Genomic DNA, 26,446 nt, shown 5'->3' with positions numbered 1-26,446 from the left:
GCATGCCTAGGTATGTCCTAAATCATCTTTACTAGCTGGGGGGTGGGTTGGTGGGATTGAATGACATGCCTGATCTAAACAGTAAGACTTCTGGTCTTTCTATACTGAGTTCTGTCTCTTACGTTGCTTGCCATTCCATTAAATGCAGCTGATGCCTCCTCTAAGGTAGCTGCATTGGGCTTTGTCAGGAGGAGATATTCCTGGTTGTGCTTTAGGCTTTGCCGGAGGATATTACTGGCTGACAGCAGGCAGTTAGATGGCACAATTCTCTATCACCATATCTTCCTGACAGCATAAAGTTATATGGCAAAATTCTCTATCGCTATATCTTTATCCCTCTACTGGTGTTCCCCAAGGCTGTATATTAGATCCACTCCTGTTCAGTATCTTTCGTAATCATCTTCACACCTCATTCAGCCAGGGGTTTCTCATACAGTATGCATATGACTCTACCATTATATGTTCTGCTGACACCAGACTTACCAGAAATCACTCAGTCTGCATTTACTGCCATAGAGACATGGTTATACAATAACCATTTGTCTCTTAATCCCAATAAAATCAAACTTATGTTATTTACACCAAAGAATAATACTTCCATAAACAAATCTCTTTTCATAATACTTTCTCAGGGTAACACAAAACTTGAAGTAGTCTGCCACACTAAACTGCTAGGAGTAATTAATGAAAGTCTAAAATTCAACCTGCATATACAACACAACATCGACAAAACACATCAAAAACTAGGTTTTCTTTAAGACTGGCAAATTCACAACAAATTCTAGACACTTCACCCACCACCTCACATCCCTACACTCTTTAAAGTGGCTTGAACTCCCACACTATCTCACCTATCTGCAGTTAAGTACAGCTCACAAAATAATTCTCAAACTCTTATTGTCTTGCCCTAAGCTCTTTAATTTACCCACTATCTTCCTAATAGGTTCCTTATATCTAAAAAGCAGCACCTTCTGCAAGTCCAGAAGCCCAACCTTCCTGCAGGCCAATTACTTACTCTTGTGTTATAACCAAAGCCTGGAATTGCCTTTCCATTAGTAATTTGTACCATTCAGAGAGTTGTGCTTCTTTCAGGACTTCTTTGCATTAACACCTCTATCAAACTGGGCGTCATAATCGACTCTCCAGTCGACACAAGCATCCTACAAAAGGGCCTCATAGAAACCGACAACTGGTGCCAGAGACATGGCCTCAAGCTAAACGCCAAAAAGTGTATAGTCATCCCCTTTGGCAAAAACAAAGTGCCCACAAATTACCACATAGGTGGTAATCCATTAAGTACGGAAGAAGTAATTAGGGACCTGGGGACCCAAGTTGATAACAATCTCTCATTTGACAACCACGTGGCCAAAGTGGTTAGAAAAACATTTTATATAGCCCACCTAATCATGAAGGGATTCACATCTAGATCAGGGGACGTCATCGTGCCTCTTTACTCATCCTTCATCAGGCCCATAATTGAGTACAATGCCCCTTTTGGGATGTACCTTACCAGACACCTGCAGCAACTGGAAAGACCCCAAAAGTACCTCACCAAGAGGATCAAAGGGCTCAAACAGATGCCATATGCTGCCCGGTTAAAGAAACTCCAGCTCTACTCAGTGGCATACCGCCTGCTCAGAGGCGATCTGTGCCTGACATATAAAGCCATGTCCAACCCGGAATTAATGGACATGCTGCACCTCAGAAAATCCAAATCCCATCAAGCTACGCGCTCGAGAGACTTAACCTCAGCACTGAAATAAATAGGACATGCTGGAGGGACAGATTCATAACCCAGAGGCTCCCTTCACTCTGGAATAAAATCCCAGTCCAGGTTAGGCAGAGTCCCTCATTGACTCTCTTCAAGAGGAATCTTGATGAGTGGATGGGAGATAGCAGGTTTACCCCAGGTATCACTTCTGTGTCACTGTGACAGAGGCACAGTATACTAACCTCGAAAAAGGGCATAGCAAATTTCATTTAAAATGGGTGGCGAAAGCCAAACACACTCTGGCTAGGCTTATAAATGCCCTAGGGCAGATAGCCTAGTATGAACCTATGAACCTATACTAATTTGATCTGTACCTGTACTAAACGTCCTCCCTTCATAATCTAACATCATCTTCACATATATAGTCAAATCCCACATTTGTCTATCAGTTGTCTCTTCTGTTAACTGAACCATAACTCCAATGTTATTCTTGCATATTATTCTTTCTTTTTTAACTTTTAACTTTCTGTAATCCTAAAATGCATTTCTAATGTTTTTCCTTTGCATTTTTTTCATGCAAACTTAGATTGTCTGTATAATGTTGTGTTATTTTTTGTCTTTTGATAATACTGTCAATTATTCAATGTTTTATGGAGCTTTTCTCCCTGGGCCTCCACTGAAAATGGGCTTTTTATGGCCCAGTGGACTTTCCCAGTAAATAAATGTCAATAAATAAATTAATTAATTAAATAAATATTAAAGCGAAACTTGTAGATTCTCCCTTGGGCAAGCAGAAGCATTTTGGCACTGCTGCTGCAGATTTGTTTAAAACCTTGAAGGGTAAGGTTGTGAAGGACTTTAAAGAAATTTTTGTTTCTCATGTACTTAAGTTCCAGAAAAAAACTCACCTTTGAAATCTTCATTTGTCCACAGGTGGCCTAGACTACAGAGTAAAAGGGTTTCTAAGCAGGTTTCACAGATAAGCCCACTCAGAAATCTAGAGGCCAGAAATCTTGTTTCCTGGTAAATCTGCCAATAGCTGACATACAGCCTCCTCTTTTCCTTGGCCAGATTCATCTGTCCCTCAGACCAACCTTTCCTTCCTTCATTTACAACTCATAACCACAGATGCCTAGGTTCTCTCTCTACCATCCAACATGATTATTTTATGACTTGAAAGTCCCTTCTTCCATTTTCTGGTATTCCTCAGCCACCTACTTGCTAGCATTTTCTTCTGGTCCTGTGGGATCTGGTGGAACAGGGAACCAAACAGCCTGCTCTCTTGTTTTGACAGGGAACAGATTTCTGTTGCAGAATGTTTCTGGTTCCCAGGAATGAGGAGGTATGGAGGCCTATTCTGGACCCATCCTATCTCAACACCTTTCTCAAGGTTTCTTCCGTCAGGATGTTCTTTCCAGACCCTCTAGTCTTTCTGGATTTGGAAGATGCTTACCTCCATATTCTTATTCACCATCTGTTCGGGAAATGTTTACATTTCTGTGTTTTTTCTTCTCATTATCAGTTCTCTGCTTTGCCTTTTGGACTTTCTGCAGCTCCAAGGATACTTACCAAATGTCTGGCCTTGTGCTAGCTTTCTGCAGACTTCAGGGAATGCAGATATTCCCTTATCTGGACAATCTTCTTATTCAAGCCCCATCTCAGTATCTTCTGCTTCAGAATCTACATTTCACTATGCTTGCACAGTGTGGGATTCACACTCAGTCTCAAAATGTCAGTGTTGACTCCCTCTCAGGACCAAGTGATTTTGGGTAGCAGGATTCAGACCATTCCAATGTTGGCTTCTCTTCAACATCCCAATGTCCTTACCTTGATTGTTTATTTTCAGTCTGTTCGTCCTCTTCAATTTCTTTATGCAAGGGAATTTCTCCAAGCCATGGGGTTCATGGCATCCACCACCCCCATGGTTCTTTTTAACAAACTCTACATGAGAAAATTCCAGTGATATCTCAAGACTGTTTGGCTTCTTCCCTGCCACCCTCTGGAGTTTCCAGTTCTGCTTTTACCCTGTCTTAAATTTGAACTCCACAGGTGGAGTCAGCACATCTCCCTAAATCCAGGTCTGTCTTTTCAGTTTCATCTTCTTTCTCAAGAGCTGTACATAGATGTTTCCAGTCAAAGTTAGGAAGCTTCCTCCTCCTCAACATCATCACCAGCCCCCTTTTTCCCATTTTTCTACATGGGGTAGGCGTATCGTGTTAACTGTCACCAACTCTCTTGATTCAGTTCCACACTCCTGCTTTCTTCGACACTCATGCCCGACTGTCACATATCTTCTTTCACACAATCCATCCACCTCTTTGCTGGATGTCCTCACTTCCTCTTACCTTCTTCCTGTCTGTCCCAAATCTTCCTCAACAGGTTGTCTTCTGGTTTTCTGCACATGTCCAAAAAACACCGTAATCTGTACTCCTTGATCTTTTCTGTAATTGGAGATACTTTGGCTTCTGCTCTTATGTCTTCATTTCTTTGTCTGTCCCACAGTGTGCATCCTACCACCCTTCTTAGGCACTTCATTTTCATCACCTCTAGCTTCTTCAACTGTTCTGCCATTACTGCCCAGGTTTCTGTACCACACGGTAGTACTGGCCGCACCACTGTCTTGTACACCTTGCTTTTCAGCTTCTTTGTCATTCTTCTGTCATAGTCTACACCAGACACTATGCCAGCTGGCTGCAGCCCTTCGGATTCTAGCTTTGACCTCTTCATTCAGACTTCCCTTCTCCTGCACCACCCCTCCCAAATACTTGAAGCTGTTTACCTGCTCCACTATCTTCTCTTCTATCTCTAGTCTCAGCTTCTTCTGATTTCCCCAATTTGCTGCCATTACCACCGTCTTATCTGTGCTTAGTTTCATCGCATGTGCCTTCAGTTTTGCATTCCATTCTCCTGTCCTTTGCTGAAGTTCTAGCTCAGAGTCTGCCTGTAATGCCACATTGTCTGCATACAGCAACTTTGTTGATCTGCCCCCTCTGACCTGTTTGCTAATGTAGTCCATTAGCAGTGTGAACAGCAGTGGGCTCAGAGCTGAACCCTGGGGTACACCCACTCCCACTGGAAACCCCTCTGTGAAGCCGAACACTGTTCGTACTTGAGTCATTAGGTCCTTGTACATAGCCTGTACTGATTCTACCAATGTTTCTGGGACTTCAAACTACCACAGTACTCCCCAGTTCAGCTTTCTTGGGACCTTGTCATATGCTTTCTCCAAATCTAGGAATGCCCAGTTGGACTCTCTCTCCTCATCTTTAGCTTCTTGTCAAGTATCTGTCTCACTGCAAACATTGGGTCAATTGTGCTGCATCCTGATCTGAATCTGCACTGCTCATCTCCCATCTTACATTCTACTACTCTATGAATCCGTTTATCAATTACCCTCTCCAGAACATTCATTCAGTGTGATAGGAGTTTGCTACCTCTGTACTGTCCACAGTTATGGATGTCCCCTTTGTTCTTGTGCACTGGCACGAGTATGCTTATTCTCCAGTCATCTGGGATACGCCTTTCTCTCCACACTGCTGTGAGTACCCTCAGGAGCCATTTCTCCCCATCTCACCTAGCATCTTTATCATATCTGCTGTGACCTCACTTGAGCCTGCTGCTTTCCCTGACTTCATCTTCCTTGGTGCTGTTCTTACTTCTTCTAGGGTGGGCTACGCTTCTTCTCTCATCACAGGCTGTTTCTGGGGCAGTACAGCTTCTGTGGGGTTTTCTTCATTCAGCAGCTGCTGGAAATACTCTATCGATCTGCCTTTGATGTCCTGTGGACTGGTGGCCAGGTTGTTGCTGGCATCCCTTATGAAGGGTGTCTGACTGTCTTCTTTATCTTTCTGTCTTTGCCTTGCAACATGATATAGTTTCTATGTGCGACTTACTGAGTCAGTTTCCAGAAGTTGGTAGAGTGCCTTCAATACCCTTTTCTTTGCTATTGCAATTTCTTTCTTACCTTCTTTGTTAGCCAACCAATAGTACTTCCTAGCCCGGTCAGTTTTTTCTATCTCCCACTTCTTCCTGCACTCCTCCTCCTTTCTTTTGATGACTTCCTGGACTTCTGTATTCCACCACCAGTTTTCCTTATGTAGCTTATTTCCATACCTGGCTCGGCCGCATGTTTTTTCAGTAGTGCTAACACATGCTGTTTTTAAGTGCTGCCATTCTTGTTCAACTCCATCTATTTCCTCCTGTTCTTGGGGTGCTAGAGCCCTGAGTAATTTTTTGAACTGTTGTACTTTTCTCTCCAGTCAACTTCCAGGTCTTCAGTCTGGTCTCTGTTGACCTTAGAGCCTTCTCAGACCACTGCTTGCAGCTGTTTGTGGCAAGTAGTGGTTTATGCTGTGGGCTGACTGTTTCACTGGGGATGACTTTGCAATCATGGATTCCACTCCAGTGCCTTTTCCTAACTAGGAGGAAGTCTACCTGAGTTGCATGTTGGCTACTCTTGTATGTGATCTTGTGACTCTCTCTCTTTCTGAACCATGTGTTGGCTACTATCAAGCCATTTGCCAGACAGAAGTCTAGAATGGCTTCTCCTTCTTTATTCCTGTTGCCCCACCCATGTGGACCCAGGCAGTCCTCATATCCTGTTCTATGTGTCCCGATTTGTGCATTCAAGTCACCCATTATCAACACGAGTTCATGTTGGCCTGCTTTATCTAGTAAAACCTGCAACTGCTGTCTGAATGCACTCTTTTCCTCACTATCACAACCCTGCTGTGGGGCATATGCTGAGATTATGAATACTGCCCTATCGTTACACTGGAGTCTTCACCCAGCAGAGCTATCCCAGGTAACCCAGACTGGGCAACTAGTCACCAGCCGGCCAGTAGCTTATTGACCCAGGGCTGCTGGGCTTTATGACAGGCACACACTGGCCAGTAGGGGCACACATATACCCCTCCCACCATTAGCATGGGTCCCTGACGTAGGTCAGAGTAGGCCTGGTCCTCAACCCACTTATCACCAGTAACTACCCATGCCCATTTTGGTGACATTAGTCAACATGACCGAATCACCTAGAACCATATTTTACACCATTGAGTGGCTAGCCCTGCCACGGTGCGCAGTCTATGATTCATGTTCTCCTATCTTGAGGATACTGCACACAACAGTTGATGCCCATAGCGGTTGGTCTGTACGACTCTTCCCCCTACAGACCATCATATAGAGATGTTCTTCGTCTTCCATTGCTGCAGTCCTGACTATTGGGTATAGTCCGCGTCCCAGTCGGCCCGAATACCAGAGTATAAGGCTGACGTCGGTCAGGGCGCATTAGACTGACGTCAGTACGTCAGGGTACTAATGCGCATGACCGACGTCATATCCTCAGTCTTTTTTGCCGCATGGTCCGATGCAGAAGCAATTTTGCGAGTGCAGGTTGGCGTTCTGAGATTTTCCGAAACCGGAGTTTCAGACCGAAACAGAGTTGGCTAAGTAACCGTTGGGAACATTTTGGTTTTTCTTGCCTCAGTATTTAACCGGATGTCAGAAAAGTGAATAACTGTATTTCTTGTGGGAAGCAGATACCGCATAGGGATTATCATACATTGTGTATACCTTGTTTAGGGCCTGAGCACGACGTTGTTGGTTGCCGCTCTTGTGCTAGATTTAACAAGCGCACTATTAAGAGGAGGCTAGATTGTGCTAGGTTAGTGTTTGGAAAGCGTTGCAATTATAATATGCCGTCGGATGCTCCAACGCCCGCTTCATCCAAGAAGCGCAAGGACAAAACAGTGAAGCCTAGGGGTGAGGAACCAGCAGTCCCGGACGTCGGTTCTTTAGTAGGCTCAGTGGAGCCAGAGGTTTTGCCAGGAGTCTCCGTGGAGTCTCAGGCGGATACTTTATTGTTACAGGATGTGCCTTCTCAGGAGGTAGGCCAGGCTGAGGGGCTTCTGAGGTAACTGTTCTTCCCTCTCTTCCCAAGGTAGTTAGGGCCTCCTTCTGTTGCCAAAGCTTCTTTTAGAGGTAGGCCAAGTTCAGCTTCTGTGGGGCTTCTCCTAGCATTTCGGGCTCTGTGCCTAAGAAACATATGCTTAAAATGGCTGAAGATTTGATTACTCTAATTAGAGGTTCTATGCCCCGCCTGATAAGAGGCCTAGGGTGGAACAGGAGTTTGATAGTTTTGAACAGTGTTCACAGGCTTCAGAGTCTTCTGTGGAAGACTTACAAGAGTTTCCTACTTATTCTGATTCTGATGTGGATGATTCCACTCCTACAGCTTCTCCTCCTGAGGATTTTTCATTTTCAGAGACTCTTCACTCCATGAGGGAGCACTTTAAATGGGAAGGCCAGGATTACTCTGATTCCAGGAAAAGGCTTAGGGAATTCTTGTTTTTACCCCAGCATAGGCCCTTAGCTATTCCTCCTGTGTTGAATGTGGTGGAGGATGTTTTTGCAGAGGCTTCCCTGAACCCTGACTCCTTGCCTCCTGCTCCTGTTAAGCCTGATAGGTATTATAGGGTGCCCGAAGCTCATAAGTATTTGTTTAGGAGTCCTAGGGCGGACCCAGAAACTATTTCTCAGGGGCCTAAAGGTGTTAAAGCTTCTGATAAAGAGGCAAGGGCTTTGGATAGGTGGGGTAAGAAAGTGTATACTTCTTCCACTCTAGCCATGAGGGCATTGAATTGTCAGTTTCACATGCTAAAATATCAGAATTATCTCCTTTCACAATTGAAATCTAAGGTGGATGCTTTGGCGGAAGGTATTGAGTGTAAAGAATTGCTGGATTTGGTTCATGTGTCTGAACAAGTGGGTAAGCATTCTTTGCAGTGTGGTTTTGATGCTGTTCAGGCCTCCTCGAGGGTGGCTGCTACTAGTTCTGTTCTTCGCAGACATGCCTGGTTGAAGGATCAGAATTTAGCTGAGCATGTTAAGACCAGGATTTTGGATGCTCCTTTACAGTCTGATGTGTTGTTTGGTCCGCCTGTGGAAGCAGTCTTAAAGAAAATGGAAGACAAAGCTAAGTCTATGCAGACTGTTAAAGATTTTTTGCAGGTGCAGCCTCCGAAGTTTAGTAGAAATTGGCCTGCTAAGGGGTGGACATATCCTGCTTATGGTTCCCAGTCTAGGGGTAGGTCTAGACGTGGTAGGGGCAGGGCTCAAGGTTCATTTAGGCCTAGATCAGAGAGTTCACCTGCTCAGACTTCTGGTGAGGGCAGGGGTCAGTCCTTTCGTAAGCAGACCCAATGACCTGCCTTTTCAGCTGCCAGTGGATTCTCGCCTGGCAGCTCCTTTGGGAGGAAGATTGTCTCTTTTCAAAGAAAATTGGGATTTAATCACTCAAGACAGATGGGTGCTGGATATCATTCATCACGGTTACAGATTTTATTTCCACACAATGCCCCCTTTCAAAGGCATGCCAGATGTTCCTCCTCCACAAAGAAAAGAGGCTCACAAGCAAGTTTCTCAGTTACTCCAGATAGGGGCCATTCAGCCAGTCCCTGTATCAGAAAGGGCTTCGATTTTATTCTCGCCTGTTCCTAGTACCAAAGAAGGGGAACACGTGGAGACCAATTTTGGATTTATCTATCCTCAACACTTATCTGGACATTCCCAAGTTCAAGATGTTGACATTACAGCAACTGTTACCTCTGCTGGGCAAGGATCACTGGATGGTAACTTTGGATCTCAAGGCAGCTTACCTTCATGTGCCTATAAGGCTAAGTTGCAGAAAGTATCTGCGGTTTCGAACTGGAGATTTTCATTATCAGTTCTCTGCATTGCCCTTTGGCTTATCTACTGCCCAGAGTATTCACAAAGGTTCTGGCTCCAGTGATAGCTTACTTCAGGCTTCAAGGCATTCAAATCTATCCTTACTTGGACGACTGCCTGATTCTGGCTCAAGAAAAGGAAGACCTTCTACAGCATCTGGAATATGTCATAGCAGTGCTAAGATGCCTAGGGTATTCTGTGAACGAAATAAAGTCCAGTCTAGTACCCTCTCAAGACATGTGCTTTCTGGGTGTGAGACTGAATACAGCAGCCCAGATGGCCTTTTAACCCCGGACAAACAAAAGAGTCTGTCACTTTACTTCCATCAACTATCTCATCAGTCCGTGCTGACTGCAAGGACAGTCCTTCAAGCATTAGGGTTCATGGCATCTTGTATTCTGGTGCTTCCCAATGCCAAACTGCATATGAGGAAGCTGCAATGGTATCTCAAAATGTATGGACACAGCACTGCCAAGATTTGGACACTGTCATTCACATAATACCTTGCCTTCAAAAGGAATTCTTGTGGTGGGCTCAGGAATGTCACCTGAACAAGGGACTCTCTGTGACCCGGCCAGAGGCGAGTCAGATTTTAACGACAGATGCCTCGGACACTGCTTGGGGAGCTCATCTAAATGGAAAGTGGATACAAGACAAGTGGCCTGCCAGACTACAGCATCTACATATCAACATGAAGGAGATGTTAGCAGTCCAGTTTGCATTGATGGCTTTCAAGGAGTTACTTCTTCCAGGGCAGGTGTTGATTCTAACAGACAACACAACTGTCATGTGGTACATCAACAAGCAATGGGGAACACATTCTTATCCTCTATGCAGGCAAGCAATGATTTTATGGGAGACTGCGTTAAGCCTGCAACTAACTCTTCAGGCAAGGTTTCTGCCAGGAGCACAGAACTCCCTAGCAGATGTATTAAGCAGACAAATCATGGATCCCCACGAGTGGAAACTGGATCTTCATGTATTTCAGAAATTGACAGTGTCATGGGGAACTCCAGACATAGATCTGTTCGCTTCTCCACTAAACCACCAGCTGCCAAAGTATTGCACAAAGGGGTTTCATCACACAGCTTGGAAAGTGGATGCTCTGTCTTTCAGTTGGAAAAACCTTCATGTCTATGCCTTTCCACCTCTGCCTCTTCTTCCAAAGGTATTCTTAAAGGTCAGACAAGACAGGCCAAGGATGATTTTGATAGCTCCAGATTGGCCTCGGCAACACTGGTACCCACTTCTACGGAGTCTTGTAAAGAAGCCTCCATGGCCTTTACCTCTGATTCCTCATCTGTTATCTCAGAAGGACGGTCATCTGCTCAATGTCAAGCTTCAATCTCTTCATCTCACAGCTTGGCATATTCTGTGTTGAAGCACAGCAGGTCTCAGCTTCCTCAACAAGTTTTAAATGTGATTATGGAAGCTAGAAGGCCTAGTACTAGGAGAGTGTACGCTGAAAAATGGAAGAGATTTTTATTTTGGAGTACAGCAAAGAATTTGGAGATTTCAGAGCCTAATTTGAGTGTGGCTCTTCAATATCTTACTGAATTATTGGACAAAGGTTTGTCCTTCTCTTCCATAAAGATTCATGCTGCAGCAATTTCAGCTCACTATGATTGTGACCCACCTTTGTTTTCGCATCCTTTGTTCAAGCAGTTTCTTAGAGGGGCAAAGAATATAAGACCCCACGTAGAGCTCCTACTCCTGCTTGGGATCTCAATTTTGTGTTGGAAAAACTTACTGTACAACCTTTTGAGCCTGCAGCTACTGCTGAATTGAAATATTTGTCATGGAAGACTGCTTTTCTGTTGGCTATTACTTCTGCAAGAAGGGTGTCTGAGTTGCAGGCCCTTATGGCAGTAGAGCCCTTTTTGATTTTCCATAAGGACAGGGTATCATTACGTACTAATCCTTCCTTTATGCCTAAGGTGGTTTCTAGTGTGGCCTTAAACCAAACTATTCATTTGCCTACGTTTTTTGCAGATCCTCAAAATAAAGGGGAAAAGATTTTGCACACTTTAGATGTACACAGGCAATTGCGTTATTATTTGAGCAGGACTAAGAATTTTAGGCAGTCTCAGCAGTTACTTGTTTCTTTTGCTTTGAGTTCACAGGGCAAGCCTGTGTCAAAACAAACTATTTCTAGGTGGATTGGCTTTTGCATTGCATTTTGTTATTCCCATCATGGCAAAGAGGTTCCAGCTGGGATTAGGCCTCATTCCACTAGGGCTACTGCCACTTCAACAGCATTTCTAAGGGGTGGCAACTAAGGATATTCTGGAAGCAGCTACTTGGAGTTCAGTGCATACTTTCTCTAGGCATTATCACCTGCCTATATACTCTAAGACTAGGGCTGGTTTTGCCACAGCTGTTTTACAAGGCATGTTGTCAGCTCCTGCTACTTTATAATTTGCCAGCCTCCCTTACCTCTGCTTTGGGATTCTACCCAATAGTCAGGACTGCAGCAATGGAAGACGAAGAACATAGTACAGTTTTGTACCTACCATAAATGTAGATGTTCGAGGATTCCATTGCTGCAGTCCAATTTACCTCCCTCCTTCCCTCTGTGTTTCGGGTGGTTGTGTAGGTGAGTTTACATGTTTATATTTTATATATATATATGTATATATTGTTGTATATATTATACATGTTTTTGGTGCAGGTTGTTTTGGGGACTTGTCTTTTTGGGTCTTCTGACATCTGGGGCAAGAAAAGACTGAGGATATGACGTCGGTCATGCGCATTAGTACCCTGACGTACTGACGTCAGTCTAATGCGCCCTGACCGACGTCAGCCTTATACTCTGGTATTCGGGCCGACTGGGACGCGGACTATACCCAATAGTCAGGACTGCAGCAATGGAATCCTCGAACATCTACATTTATGGTAGGTACAAAACTGTACTTTACAGGCCATCATATAGAGTCTGTGCTGCTGCCCACAGCTCCATTCATTGGTGAGTTTGAGATGGAAACACTCAGCATGTTTTTCGGATGTGGGAGAAACCCCATGGAGACATAGGGAGAAATGCAAACTCCAAACAGTCAGAGGTCAGGATTGAACCTTGTACCTCGTGCATGGGAGGCGAAGACCTTAACCATTATGCCAACTGGTCTGGTCATCTAGCGGCAGACTCTTTGTTCAGGTCCACAACACATCCTCATGAATGGATACTTGACAGAGAGGTGTCTCTGGACATTATACATTGGTGGGTTGCCCTTCAAGTAGATCTTTTTGCCTCCCCCTGAAATGACAACTTCCCCATGTCTTTTGCTTGGAATGCGATGTTACTGTATGCCTATCATGATCTGCCTCGACTTCCAGGGTCTTGCACAAGATCATGTGGGACACGCCCAGAATCTTGCTGGTGACTCCATTTTGGCCCAGACAGCACTGGTTCCCCATTCTCTTTTATATGGCCAGGGGCAGTCATCATAAGTTACCTCACAGGATGGAACTTCTCATGCAAGAGAAGGGGTCATTCATTTACCCTCACTTGTTCACAGTTCAACTGACTCTTTGGGTGATAGGGTTTTGATTCATTTTAGGCAACAATTTTCTGAAGATGTGCTTCAGGTTATGCAGGAGACTAGAAAACCCACTACTAGAAAATCCTATGTGCCTTAAATGAAGATATTTTCTAGTTGGTGTCTCAAGCATGACCAGTGCCTTTTTTCTGTTGGGGTCCCTGTGGTCCTTTTTTATTTGTATGAATTGCTCAAAACTGATTTAGCATATTCATCTGTTAAAGCTCATTTGTCAGTCATTTCAGCCTATCTGCCTCTGAGTCCACCTTTGTCTTCTAGTTATAAAGTCAAGCAATTCCTAAAAGGTAGCCTTCATATTAGCCCACCAAGAAAGCCTATTCCTTCTTCTTGGGACATAGAAAAAATGACTCTCTTCCCTTTTGAGCCTGATTTTTCTTCTTCCTTGCAACATTGTACTTGGAAGCCTGTATTGTTGATGGCTCTTACTTCTGCCAAGAGGGTTTCTGAACTCCAAGCCCTCATGGCAATTCCTCCCTTTTTTGTTTTTTTCACATGGACAGGGTATCTCATCCTATCAATCCTTTTTTATGCCCAAGTTAGTTAATGATTTGTCCTTAAATCAGTCTATTCACCTTCCCTCCTTTGTTTCCTTCTCCACAACCTGCTAGTGAGAAGGTACTACGCATCTTGGATTTACATAGATATTATTTGGATAACACAAAATGTATCAGAAAATCTGAGCAACTTTTTGTTTCCCTTCATGCCAGAAAATTGGGTTTGGCAGTGTCTAAGCAAACCATCTCCTCCTGGATCTCTATGCCCATTTATTTTTGTTATTCATTTCATAGCAAGCAGCTTTCCTCTTCAGTTTATGTTCATTCTACTAGGGCAGTAGCCTCTGCTGGTGCTTTCTTTTAAGGGTCTTGATACTAGATAATCTTAGAAGCTGCTATTCGTCTTCTGTCCACACTTTTACCAAACATTATAAGTTAGATGTCATTTCCAGGGCCAGGTCAGGATTTCCCAGGGCTATCCTTCATGGGTGTGTAGAGGGCTGTTCTGTGCCTTCTTTCTTTGATACTTTACTGTAGATTTTGTACTTTCCCAAATATAAAGAATACTGCAACAGTGATAAGGAATGATGTATTACAGTTGTATCAGATCTTACCATAACAGCAGATCTCCTACTTCTCACTGATGCATTGTTCAGTGCCTCCTTTCCTACTACTGGCTGAAGGGTTACATCCCTAGGTCCTTCTGTTTCCCCTCCTGGATGAGCATGTTATTGTTTCTCTGGTTCCCCTGGGGCACTTCATTTCTGAGGATTATTTGCCTGTACATCACATATGTACATTACACCTTGCACATACAATATACATCTGATGTGCGATGCCTAGAATGTATAAATGCTTTGCTATACTGGCTGGACATTAGGCTATCCTCAGCAGAGTATCCCAAGTAGAAAGAATACTGAAACAGTGAGAAGTAGGACATCTGCTGTGGCAAGATTGTACACAATGGTACTTTTTTGATCTGTGAATATTGTTTCTGGTGAAATGCCCTTTCACTTTCATTCACAACTTGTGCTGCCAAATGTTTTGCTGTCATTTAAACAGTTTTCTGCTCTTTTTATTATACTTTTGTTTTATGTTGCTTTACAGCCATGTCAGGTGTTGGAAGAAATAGCTCTTATGAGTATGAGTGCTTCTGTAAAATGAATGATAACAATGAAATTGATGTTTTAAAGTGTCAGCATTTATCACCTTCTAATGCAGTAAATAATAGTATGAAAAGCATCTTGACACATCTTCACATGAACTTCCAAGAAATTTAGAGTAGAATAGTTATTGGTGTTCTCAAATTAATCTTCAGCGATTCTGACACTAGTACTGTAACTTTATGAATGTTTTACTTAGGATGGTGCTTTAACAGCAGGTATTGCTTTTAGTCGAGACTCATTTATTTTCCTGTTAACCTCACCTTACAAGTACAGATGAGAACATGTTATATTCTATCAGTAATGATAAAGTTATGGTCCTACATTTTCTAGAATGAAAACCTTTAGAAAGTCTGGACAGCTTTAAATTTGTTTTGTTCAAAACAGGTTTCTTACAAAGGGAACTTAACAGACAATAGAGAAGTGGTTTTAAATTGTAATTTTTGCTACGGCAGCTAAGGAACCAACTTCAAGACAAGTCAGTGCTCATAATACTGGAGCTGCCTCTGTGTCAACAACTTTCTTCAGAGAAGTTTTAATGTATGACATTAATAAGGCGCAGCTTTGTCTTCAGATCACTTTTTCAGTAGGCGTATACCGGATATTATCAATAAGGTGAGAGAGGGTTTTGCTGCTACAGTGATTTAGGATTTGTTAGCAGGAACTTCCTCCTTGGTTCAGTAGACAGAGCTTGGGTGTCTTACCACAAATGAAGATTGCCGTAAGACAAAAAGGAGAGAAATACTGTAACAAAGCTATATCAAATGCCATAAAATTAAAAAAGTACTTGTATTGTGACTTTTTTAGTGAGAATCTCCCCATCTTCTCCTACTTTGCTCTTTTTTCTACTTATTCTCTTTTATAACTAAAGCTATTTTGCTGCATGAATCTGATGGAATATGCCCTGTGGGTATTGATTTGCAGTAAATGCTATTGGGCATCTATTGTTTAAGAGGAGGCAAGGAGTGGCTGTTGCTGTTCTTGTGTACAAAATGTTAGTGAAAGCTTAGCTGCTGTCTTTCCCTTAGAAATACAACAAACTTTCCATTGACTTATTTGCTTGTTAATAAAGTCTTCTTTCCTTGCAAGACTGTGATAAGAGGGAGCTTTTTATGATTCCTGTATGAGAACTTTTTAAGGGGAAATGAGATATTACTAGAGCTACAGTGGTATACTGTTGCCTGCTTTGAGTTTGTTCACTCCATCTCTTATTGGCATTACACTGGAGATTCTTTATGGCTTTATACCTTCTCCTACCTAGTTCTTTTTTTGTTTCTAGATGATCTTCTCTTGTATGCAAATGCTGCTGTGTTGTATGATTCTGAGAGCATATGCTGTGCATTTGTTGAAGTAATGTACATCTGTTCGGAGTAAGAAGTGGTGAATGCTATTTTTATCTGCAGAAAGTTTAGTAGAGGTTCAGCTGCTGCCCATCCTTTGGAGAATCAGTAAGCTTCCCACAGGTCTAGTTCTTGGTAATAAAGATTTCTTTATTTGCAAGACACTAATAAAATGTTTCTTCTTACTACTAGACCAAACTTTTTTTTATAGTTTAATAAGAAAATACAATAGCCATATTACTGAATTGTTGCTAGGTCTGGAGTTCATTGTATGTCTGTTTCTTCATATAGTCATTGAACCAGAAACCAGATAATTATTTTGTCTAACAACTGTTGGGCTGATGAAGGTCATGCTTTTCCATAAGCTGTCTTATTTTATACATTTGTGTGTGCTGTAGCTCTTTGCACAGTTTCAGATCCTCCTCAATCCATTTGTTTAGGAATGACATACTTTATCTCTTCTTAATCATTCCCCACGCTTTCTAGAATGGCTAAAACACAATTATTTTTGTTGTAAATTCAGCATATTTCCCTTTAACTCCTTGCCAGTAAGTTTCTTTACTTTTCTTCAGAACTGTACAAAGACTTGAGGATGAAATTTTAAAAAATACAGAATGCTATTGTAAAGGACTTATTTGCAGCTGTGGATCATATGTATAAGAAGTTTTTTGCTCATGTGGAAATGTGTTGTGATATATGTAAGTGGAAGGAAAAGAAACCTTAATGGGATAAAATGAATATAAGAAGAAGATGACTTACTCTAGACCTAAACAAATAACCCATAAATAAGCTAAAAATTATGAAGTTTTAATACATGAAGACGGTGGAAATTATAATGGAAATTACAATGACTTGTAGGGGAAACTGGAGTTCTGAGGAGGTTGCAAAGGTTACAGGAGAGGGCACTGGAGGCAGTTTGGAACAACAATACAAAGAACCAGAGCAATGTGGAATGTGGCGAATGGCAAACACAAACATACAAAAGGAACAAGAAAAATATGGAAGATATACGAACAAGAATTACAACAACAAGTAAAGCCATTGTTGATGAACATTGAAGATAAGACAGGTATTTTATATTCATTTAGAGGATTTAAACTCTTTAACTATAGTCATTTAACGATATCGCCATTATACTCAAAAACCTTTAGAAAAAGTTTCCCTTTTGTACCATCCTCAGCATTCAAGCTGGTAGATTCTGTAAAAGATTTGAAACTCTTCATGAGAAAATTAAATCAGTAATTGTTATATAATGACAAACAGGGTAATGAAAGCATGGGGAAGATACTTGTAAGGAAGACTGAGTTTGATCCCCTGTCACTACCTCCAGTCCTACTATTTGAGAAACTATGTGAAAATGATATGAGAGAACTGGACCTAAAACAATGTCTTTCTTTTTACAATCCCACTTATGAGGAAATGAAACTGGTGGATACTTTGATAACTGATAAAGCTATAAGGGTAGTGAAACCAGATAATGGGGGGGTTAGCTATTATGGATCACCATAATTATGTGCAGACGATGTTGGACTATTTAAATAAGGAGGTATCAAAAGTTAAGTTAACATTGCCTAGAGGATGACTGATAACCTCCTTGAAGAAATTAATATGGAGTATGAATTTTCAAAGGAATTATGAGACTATTTATCTATCAAGAAACCTTTGATACCTTGATACAGTTATTATTACCAAAACCCATAAATCCATTGTAAATCCCCCAATGAGACACATAGTGACAGCTGGGGAATTTAAGACTGAACTTGTGGCTCAAATGGTTGATCAGTTATTAAATAATTTCTTTACCAGCAATATATATATATATATATATATATATATATATATATATATATATATATATATATATATACATTAATGGCATTTTCTATGGGAGACTGGACATGCACTTATTTGGTTAGGAGTATGTTTGTTGTAATTGTCATGAAATACCTATTATAGTCATCCACGATGATATAGGAATTGAAAGGCTTCATGAAGCATAAATTGTGGACAGCACTTTAACACAGAATATCAGTGTGGTGATGCAGTGTATGGAAATGTTATAACATGTTGCAACTACAAGCACACTTGGGGTAGCAATGGGGGCTGCAGCAGCAGGATCCATGTTTGCCAATATTTATTATGGTGGTGGAAAAAGAATTTTGTTATGAATTCCCCCATTGTAAATACATAATTAAATATTTACATTTTTGGATGATATTTTTATATTATGGATGGGTGGCTTGGTGGCTTTAGCAAAATTCTTTGATTATATTCTATCACTACATTTTTTACATTTTGTAGATGAGCATCACACCCAGTCTATCAACTTTTTGTGCATTTTGTTATTTAAAAATTAACTATTGGGTGATTTTGAATCCAGCATTTTTAGAAAAGTGACATACTCCAATAATTTACTCCATTTTAACAGTAGTCATCCTCTCTGGCCGAAGAAGAATGTTTTAAAGAGATGGATGGTAATATTGTCATGTTTAGTCTCTGTGAACAGCCAAGTTTATAAAGAGTTAAATATCCCAAAAGGAATGTTTTCTGAATGGGGGTAACCAAAGTTTTAGTTGATGAAGTCCTTAATGAGGTAATAAATAATTGATGTGTGAAATTTCAGCCAATAATTAAAGATCTGGCTAGTACTGGAAAAATATAATTAAAACAAAGATTACTCAAGGGCTGCGTTTGGGCCTGTAACAACAGGAGTGAAAGCATTAAAAATATTTTAACAAAAAAAATAAGAGAGGGATGTTTGAAACCTTTGCATTGAAAGAAAAAAACAGTAGAACAGCCCATGTTTGTTTTAAAAAAAGTTTAAAAATGTCAAGATTTACTTTGAAAGTTGGGCATTTATGAACAAAAGTAATAGTAATAATAAAGGGGTGATAAAATGTGGAGCATGGACTCATGGCAGATTTATTTTATATGCATCCAAACAGTTGTTGATTATCCCAGAGTTTTCACCAAATGGGAGATTTGACTGCAAAATGAAGGATGTGGTGTATATAGCACCGTGCTTCACTTGTCCAGCATATTAGTTTGGCAATACTGAGAAGGCACTTAAAACAGAATTTATCATTGCAACAGTTTTATAAACTAATGGGAATAGTACAAATGCACTTAGTAGACATGCACACATTTGTAGCTCTCTTAAATTTTTTTTTTTTTATCTTTGAGAAGATTGCTATGCCCAGCTGGATGATGGAAATGAAAGCATTTTTTGGAAGCCAAGGAATCCCTGGCAAGTTTTGTTAAATGCTACTAAACAACCTAATTTAAATGATAGAATTTCCATAGGTAGTTTTTTAACATTATGGAGGGCTAAGATCTGAAGAACAATATTATAAATTCATTATAGATTGATTTAAACAAAAGTTAAACATATTTTAATGACACTTCAGGTCTTTGATAAGTATAAATGTAACTGCAATTTTAAAGAAATGCAGTTAAATTATATTAATTATTTGAGTAGTATTTATTTAGAATAAATTTCATTCTGCTTCGTTCTATTTTTTTCACATGGTTATGGAAAGTTATTTTAGAAAAGTGGTGTGAACTGCTTTTAATTATTTTGATGAAGTTACAGACCATACAGAACAAAAGTGCTTAATTTTCATTATGTTTTGAGTGTGGTGCATGTATTCAATGCTTTTTTTTTATGTTGAGTGGACAGTTTGGGAGATTTTAGGCATAATACCTTCAAATAAAATCTTTGGAGTCTATAACCCACTATAACCCATGTCCCTTCAGTAAAACTTGTTATTCTTAGATTGTGTGTTTTCCATATTTAGCACTTCATTTGACTTCTGATACAGACAGTTCAAATCCTTTCTTAGATGCATCAGTTATTTTCTCCTTTTCTTCTCTTTTCTCTTCTGTAAGCTCTTGGCAGAATTTCAGAGCCTCCTTGATCCATTTTTCTTTTTTTTTTATTTTATTATATATTTTTTATTTATTTATTTTTTAAAAATGACATACTTTATTTCTTAATTCCCTATGCCTGCCAGAATGATTAAAACATGATTCTTTTTGTCCTAAATTCTGCATATTTCTCTTTAATGCCTTGTCAGCAAGTTTCTTTACTACCCTTACACCCTTTCTTGGAGTTGCAGGACTGATAAATCCGGGTGGATTTTTCTCGTAAATAAAGAGAAACAGAAAACAGATGTGAATCTTTGGATTCACTAGCCACCTCACTGACCTTCTAATGTGTGCACCCACATATTTCTGCTTTGTCGGTGACCAGATGTTATGAAGACCATTACATTGCCTCAGTTTTGTTTTTTTTTTGTGTGTATTTTGCACCTTTTGTTAATCGTTCTCTAAATTACTTGACTGCAGCTTATGGATGATCTGGCTGCCTAGAAACAACAGCTGTAATGAACTAATGACTGAGCCTTAATGTCTTCTGAAGGCAACATGGAATACTTAACAAGAGATCTGTAACAGTTCAAAAAAAAAGGAATATTGTCCATTATATAAACTGGACATAGCACTATATATGCAGTGGAGTGATATTTATGGAAAATGTCTTATGAGTTAGTTCTTCACAGTGTCTGATTCTGAAAATTACAGCAGAGAGAGAAATAAATCCGGGTCCACATGCCATAATACAGACAGGTTCTAGATAAAGTGGCAAGCCAGAGAAGTCCAAGAAGGAGTATTTTTTATTTACTAAGAATAAGTTGGATAACTGTGTAACTGTATTACAGGAACCAGACATTAGGCCAGGGGAATATCAGTGGCCAGCTGTGACCATACTACAGGTGAGGTATGAAGGAATGCTGGTATTGTTATGCTGCGTCCCTGACAGAACTTTTTAAAGCAGCTTGGCAGGTAATGCACATACCATTTGGCCTCAGCAGCCTCAGTCTACATTCTGCATCTGTTTTTGATGAGGATGTTGTATATTACATGCAGTGCAACGGCTAACCGACCATTAGGGGGTACAGATTTATTTATAATGTGCCCAGCATTTGCTTATTTTCATCCTATCTGTAGCATAAGAAGCACTGTCCACACAGTCAATTTTGCAACATTTTTGTTTTCTTTCCCCCTACATTAAAACTACTGTGAATTTGCTTACTGTTTCTGTTGCCATATATCACCTATAAGTTGAACAGAAAGCGAAGCACTGAATGGGAATAAGAACATGCAATGTGACTGAGAAAACCAAAGGCATGTTATAATCCAAAACAAAGAACAAAGAGGAATTATCCACATCTCTGCTTTGCTTCCCAATTTTGCTTTCAATATATTTTGGGGTGGATACACAGCAAGGCCAACATTTTAAAAGCATTTAGATGTTGTTTGTTAAATGAGTGAATAGACTGGCCTGAAGAGTCATTTCAACCAAGTCCTGAGCTATATGGCAGAAAGATTACAGATAACATATGTTAGAATATTCTCCATGCAGATTTAAATGGAGACATTTGAAATAAGTGTCAGCAGTTATGACATAGTACACTGAAAATAAGTTTCATATATAGAACAATTAACATAAAGGGCATAAACTAACAAATCTGTGTGTGTCACGCATCTGTGAGTAATAAGCATTTTCATGTCTTATAGCGGAAGTAATACTCACCAGTAAACAAACAGTTGTGTGGGCTACTATGGTTTGTTGATGAATGACATTTGGTAATACTAACAGTATTTCTGAAACCATTGTGCTTAGTTGCAAGGCTAGTTGAAGCTAAGTGTAAAGGTGCAAGCATAAACATCTTGAAGCTCAGAGCTATCTGTCTGTACAGAACAACCTAAGTGACCACAGTTAACTAAAACAGAAATCTGCAGTAATGTATGTCTTAGCATTGCATGTTGAGATTCTCATTGTACAGTAAATATGTCACGGGGTTTATATCAGTTCAATGAATCAGCTCATCATCGAATACCACATCATCAAACTGCTAATCACGAAATCAACAAACATCGTTTGCTCTGAACATCGAATTTTTTCCCTGGGAAATAATTCACTGTTCCGAGAAAAACACACACAGCACAAGCACACCAAAAAAAACAGCAATCCACACACATACACTTAAAATCCTACATCTAACCCTACACTAAACTGTACATACAGTACTATTTATCCTTAACCCAAACCCTAACCCTAAGGTCCGTCACTATCACACACTCACCTCACCCGTGCCCTAACTCTAACTCACATACCCCGCCCTAACCCTAAAGTCTATAACTATCGCACACTCACCCGCGCCCTAACCCCAACTCACATACCCCGCCCTAACCCTAAAGTCTATCACCATCGCACACTCCTCACCCACGCCCTAACCCTAACTCACATACCCTCCCCTAACCCTAAAGTCTGTCATTATTGCACACTCTCCCACGCCCTAACCCTAACTCACATACCCTGCCCTAACCCTAAAAGTCTGTCACTATCGCACACTCACCTCACCCGCGCCCCAACCCTAACTCACATACCCTACCCTAACCCTAAGGTCTATCACTATCGCACACTCACCTCACCTGCACCCTAACCCTAACTCACATACCCTGCCCTAACCCTAACATCCGCACAGTCGCACACTTACCTGAACCCAACCTATAACTTTCCACCACAGTGCTGAAAATAGCGAAGCCACAGAAATTAACTGAATTCTTTCCCTAGGAAAAAATTTGTTTATCTGTAGCTTCTCTATTTTCAGCGTTTACTCTTTTTAGGTCGATATTAGACCATTCGAAGTATTAACACTTCAATGATCTAATATAGACCCATATGTCACACATACTGGTCATAGAAATGGCACCCAGCTGTTGCTATAGCTGTTCTGTTCAGGCTTCTTTTCATTTCAGCCTACAGAAAGTCAGAATAGTTTCTAAAACTGATATTAGCCTACCATTGTTACTGCTTGACATCACAGAAACATTACATTGCTGGTGCCAGTGGTATGCTGAGTGATGGTAGGCCTTTGTAATCTGACTTGTGACTTGGCGTAGCTCACAAAAGTCTCTTCTGTATTATTCCTAAAGACTCCATTTGGTACTATCTTTCTGAACTGCTGCTTGCTTTCAGGTGTTTCCTGTTGGTTCAGTGTATCACATGACCAAGCTACAGGACATCTTTTTCTGAATCCTATATGCAGTCTTTGACGAGCTGTAAGAAGATATTTTAAGTACAGTGGTAAATCTGATCATCCACTCTGTTTCAGGTAAAATGCTCATTAAAATGGCCCCAACAAATTATGCTGGAGTAATCAATTGTGTATTTTAATTAGGAGTTTTAAGGGTGTACCAATTAGTTATTGTCTACATTTGTTGGAGGAGCAGAAAACATTTGTGCTATCCTGGGCAGCAGTTTTCCATTTTCTAACTTCAGTCTGTCTTTTCCAAAGTTTTGATACTTTACACCTGTGGCAGAACATTTTATTGCCCCAAAACATGTCAATCCACAATTAAAATGAGACTGAGAGAGGCTGAGACAAACAAATAAGGATAAGCTGGCCAGAGTATTTGTGGTTCCCCCTTGAAATGAAACAAGGAGCAAAGCCATTGTGAAACAGTAGTACAGTTAATACTCTAGCATTTTACTGTAATTGCTTCTTCATGTACTAATTCTCTGTATTTTATTCTGATGGGATGTAATCAATTCACGCTCTACATGATCGGTGATACCTTTATTTGACAGAGAGTTTCAGTATTTTTGAGATGTTTAAATCATGTAAAGAAAATAAAAGACAACCCTTGTCATCTCACATGCCCCTTCTATTACATTCTGTAAAATATGACTCACACCACCAAAATATAGATACTTGGAGAAGCTTTATGTAAGACACATTGTATCCATTGTGCACCCAATGACTGACAGCTGTCAAATATATGGATATTTGGTGCATACTTGCCCAACAATTTTGTTTAGCACCTGGCCACTGTGATGATAGATGGTATATTATCATTGTGCCCATTTGATACTTCCTGCAGACTGGCAAGATACTACCAAAGGACTGTGGTTTTTGTATTCCTACTAGTTATGACCATGGCATTTTGCTACAAGAGTGGGCACCATTAGATGCATTTAGTCTGGCCAGATGTAATTTTTGAAGATAATGAAATGCTAGAGAAGGGAGAAAAAACGGGAAACCACAAAGTTATCTTAATTACTGTTATTAGTATTATATTTTCCAGTGCAGGATGGCAGATGTAAGCAAGCAGGAACCTTTGAAGTGTTTAGTACATAGAGGGAGCATCCAATTATCAGGGGAGCTGAAATCACATATGAATCACAAAAGACCTCAGTGGCCATAGTGTGCATTGGCGCTGAGCTCCAGTAACACTCCTAATCAAGGCTCATTTAGAAAGTGGGCTGCAAACTGAGCCCTAGTAAAGAAGTAATTACTGAGCGTGATATGTTTTGCTAAGCCACCTTCTGTCACAAAGTCATTTCCCCTAGCAACTTGACATAGTGTTGATTTTATGCTGAGGGTGGCATTCACCAGCCTGCTAAGAGGATGTCTGAGTAGGATTTGCAGGTTTTTCAAACATGAAGAATGCAAAAAAAGAAAAAAACCTTTCCCTGTAAAGCTGTACAGGATGGGTACAGCAACAACATTTCTGTGTTTCAGTGCAGTGGATGCCAAAATATAGTTTGGTATGCCAATAATCCAGATGTATAGTGCTAAGCTACAAAACTGTCTTCTCTGAAGCTCAATGCTGAAATAGTATTCTGGCTTGTAAGTATACTCACTTGGGGGGTCACAGAGGTGAACAATATGCAGTGATTCACAAGCAGCTTATATTCAGTGACCCCATTTTTTTTTAACTTTCAGTCCATTATAGTGACTTACCTTTATCCACTTCTAATTGGACCCTTTGTCACATACCTAACATATATGATGTATTTTATATACTTTCTGCTGTATTATAAAGTGTTGTTAAGAGTGCACTAACGTGCTTTTTTTTTTTTTTTTTTTAGGACTTGGTTGTACGGATAGTATTCACTTTGGGTAATCTGACAGCGAAGAACAATCATGCCCGGGAGCAGTTTTATATGGAGGATGGAGCCATTAGCACTCTGTTATCTTTGTTCCAAATTTACTATGAGCTGGACTGCTGTATGAAAAGTGCTTCAGGAAGAAGTGAAAGTGCTGAAGAGGTTAATAGCAGGCATCCAAAACACCCAACTGATGTAGAGGATGTTCTTATCAAATTAATAAGGGTGCTTGCAAATATATCAATTCATCCTAGCTTAGGCACTGTACTTTCCACTAACCAGAACTGTGTGGATTTGCTCATAAAAGTATTAGGTGAGTATTTTATTTCGGATCCTGTTTCTTACCAAGGTTTGTTTTGCTAATAGGTATATGCTGTATGCCCTTAAAGAATGCAAAAACATTTATACAAGCAGTACTTGGTAATAAATGCTTGGGTAAAGAACATCATAGTAGCATTGTGTTTTGTGCTGCTGACTTTCATCTCCAGGGTTTGGCGTTTGATCTTGCTTCCTGATTCTACCTATACTCAGGTTGCATGCATTCCCTTATGTCTGTTTTAGATTTCCACTTGGTATTCCGGCTTCCTTCTACCTTTTAACGATGTGAGACTTTGTTAAATGGGAAAAGCATAGTAACTTGTCCCTACATTTGTACTGGGAGTTTTTTTAAATTGCTCACTTCTGTAAAGGAGTGTGAATGTAATAGGGTTTACTAGATGAATAAATTAAGTAAATAAAGGAGTTGTAACATTTCATTGGAAACAGCACTAACTGTCATGCTGAAATTGTTAAACTTCCTTTTACTGAGGTTCTGTTTCCTCATATAGGTATACGCATTTATGTATTGACATTTGTTTACCAGGAAAGTCTGACTGGTTAATAAATACCCATTTTCATGGGAAGCCTGGGGAGAAAAGCTCCAGAGAATTAGATAACATCAAATAAAACAGTAGTATAAATGCAATTAAAAAAGCATACGTACATACAGTTTGATAGTCAAATACACAAAATGACTTAAATATGACAATCTGTATATACAAAAGTATTAGAAGTATACTCTGTTATGCTAGAAAATAAAAATATGTATCTAAAAAAAGATAAAGATAAGTAGAAAATAGTACAGTAAGTAATTTCTGAAAAAAGCCACACATCCAGCTATGCAACCAGAGTAAAAACACTATTGCTGTATTTTGCCATTGATTCAACTCTTGCCTTTTCACAATACAAATCGGCTTTTAATTTTTAGTTTTTAGATCACATATTGTTCTTTCATTTTCTTGTGCTTAGGATAAGCTGCAGAATAGCTAGATTAATTTTAGCAGTTCCTTTTGACTAAGGAGTTGGCTGATTTTTGTGCTTTCACAAGGATTCATGGAAACTGCCATTTGTGGATTCCAAAGCTTTCCCAGTGAGTGAATGCTTGTAATGTGGAGAATCCAGTGGAAAAGGCAAAGTTGGACTGCCAAATGGAGGATGGTGTCTTTGCAGAGTCTGGTCATA

At 40.3% G+C, this 26,446-nt stretch overlaps 1 protein-coding gene across 3 annotated transcripts in view; it reads left to right on the top strand.

Annotated features, from left to right (window-relative positions):
* Nucleotides 1-26,446, top strand: part of ARMC2 (armadillo repeat containing 2) — a 1,279,645-nt gene that overhangs the window by 883,175 nt on the left and 370,024 nt on the right. For all 3 annotated transcript variants that reach the window (XM_044065306.1, XM_044065323.1, XM_044065313.1), the window contains exon 13: nucleotides 24,929-25,259. In XM_044065306.1, the coding sequence (XP_043921241.1) occupies nucleotides 24,929-25,259 (331 nt within the window). The remainder of the gene's footprint in view (nucleotides 1-24,928; nucleotides 25,260-26,446) is intronic.

Source organism: Protopterus annectens, chromosome 1.part0, assembly GCF_019279795.1.
Source record: "Protopterus annectens isolate FY-2018-M chromosome 1.part0, PAN1.0, whole genome shotgun sequence".
Classification (NCBI taxonomy): Eukaryota; Metazoa; Chordata; order Ceratodontiformes; family Protopteridae; genus Protopterus; species Protopterus annectens.
The sequence above is the reverse complement of the archived record's forward strand: the minus strand, read 5'-3'. Positions and strand labels throughout refer to the sequence as shown.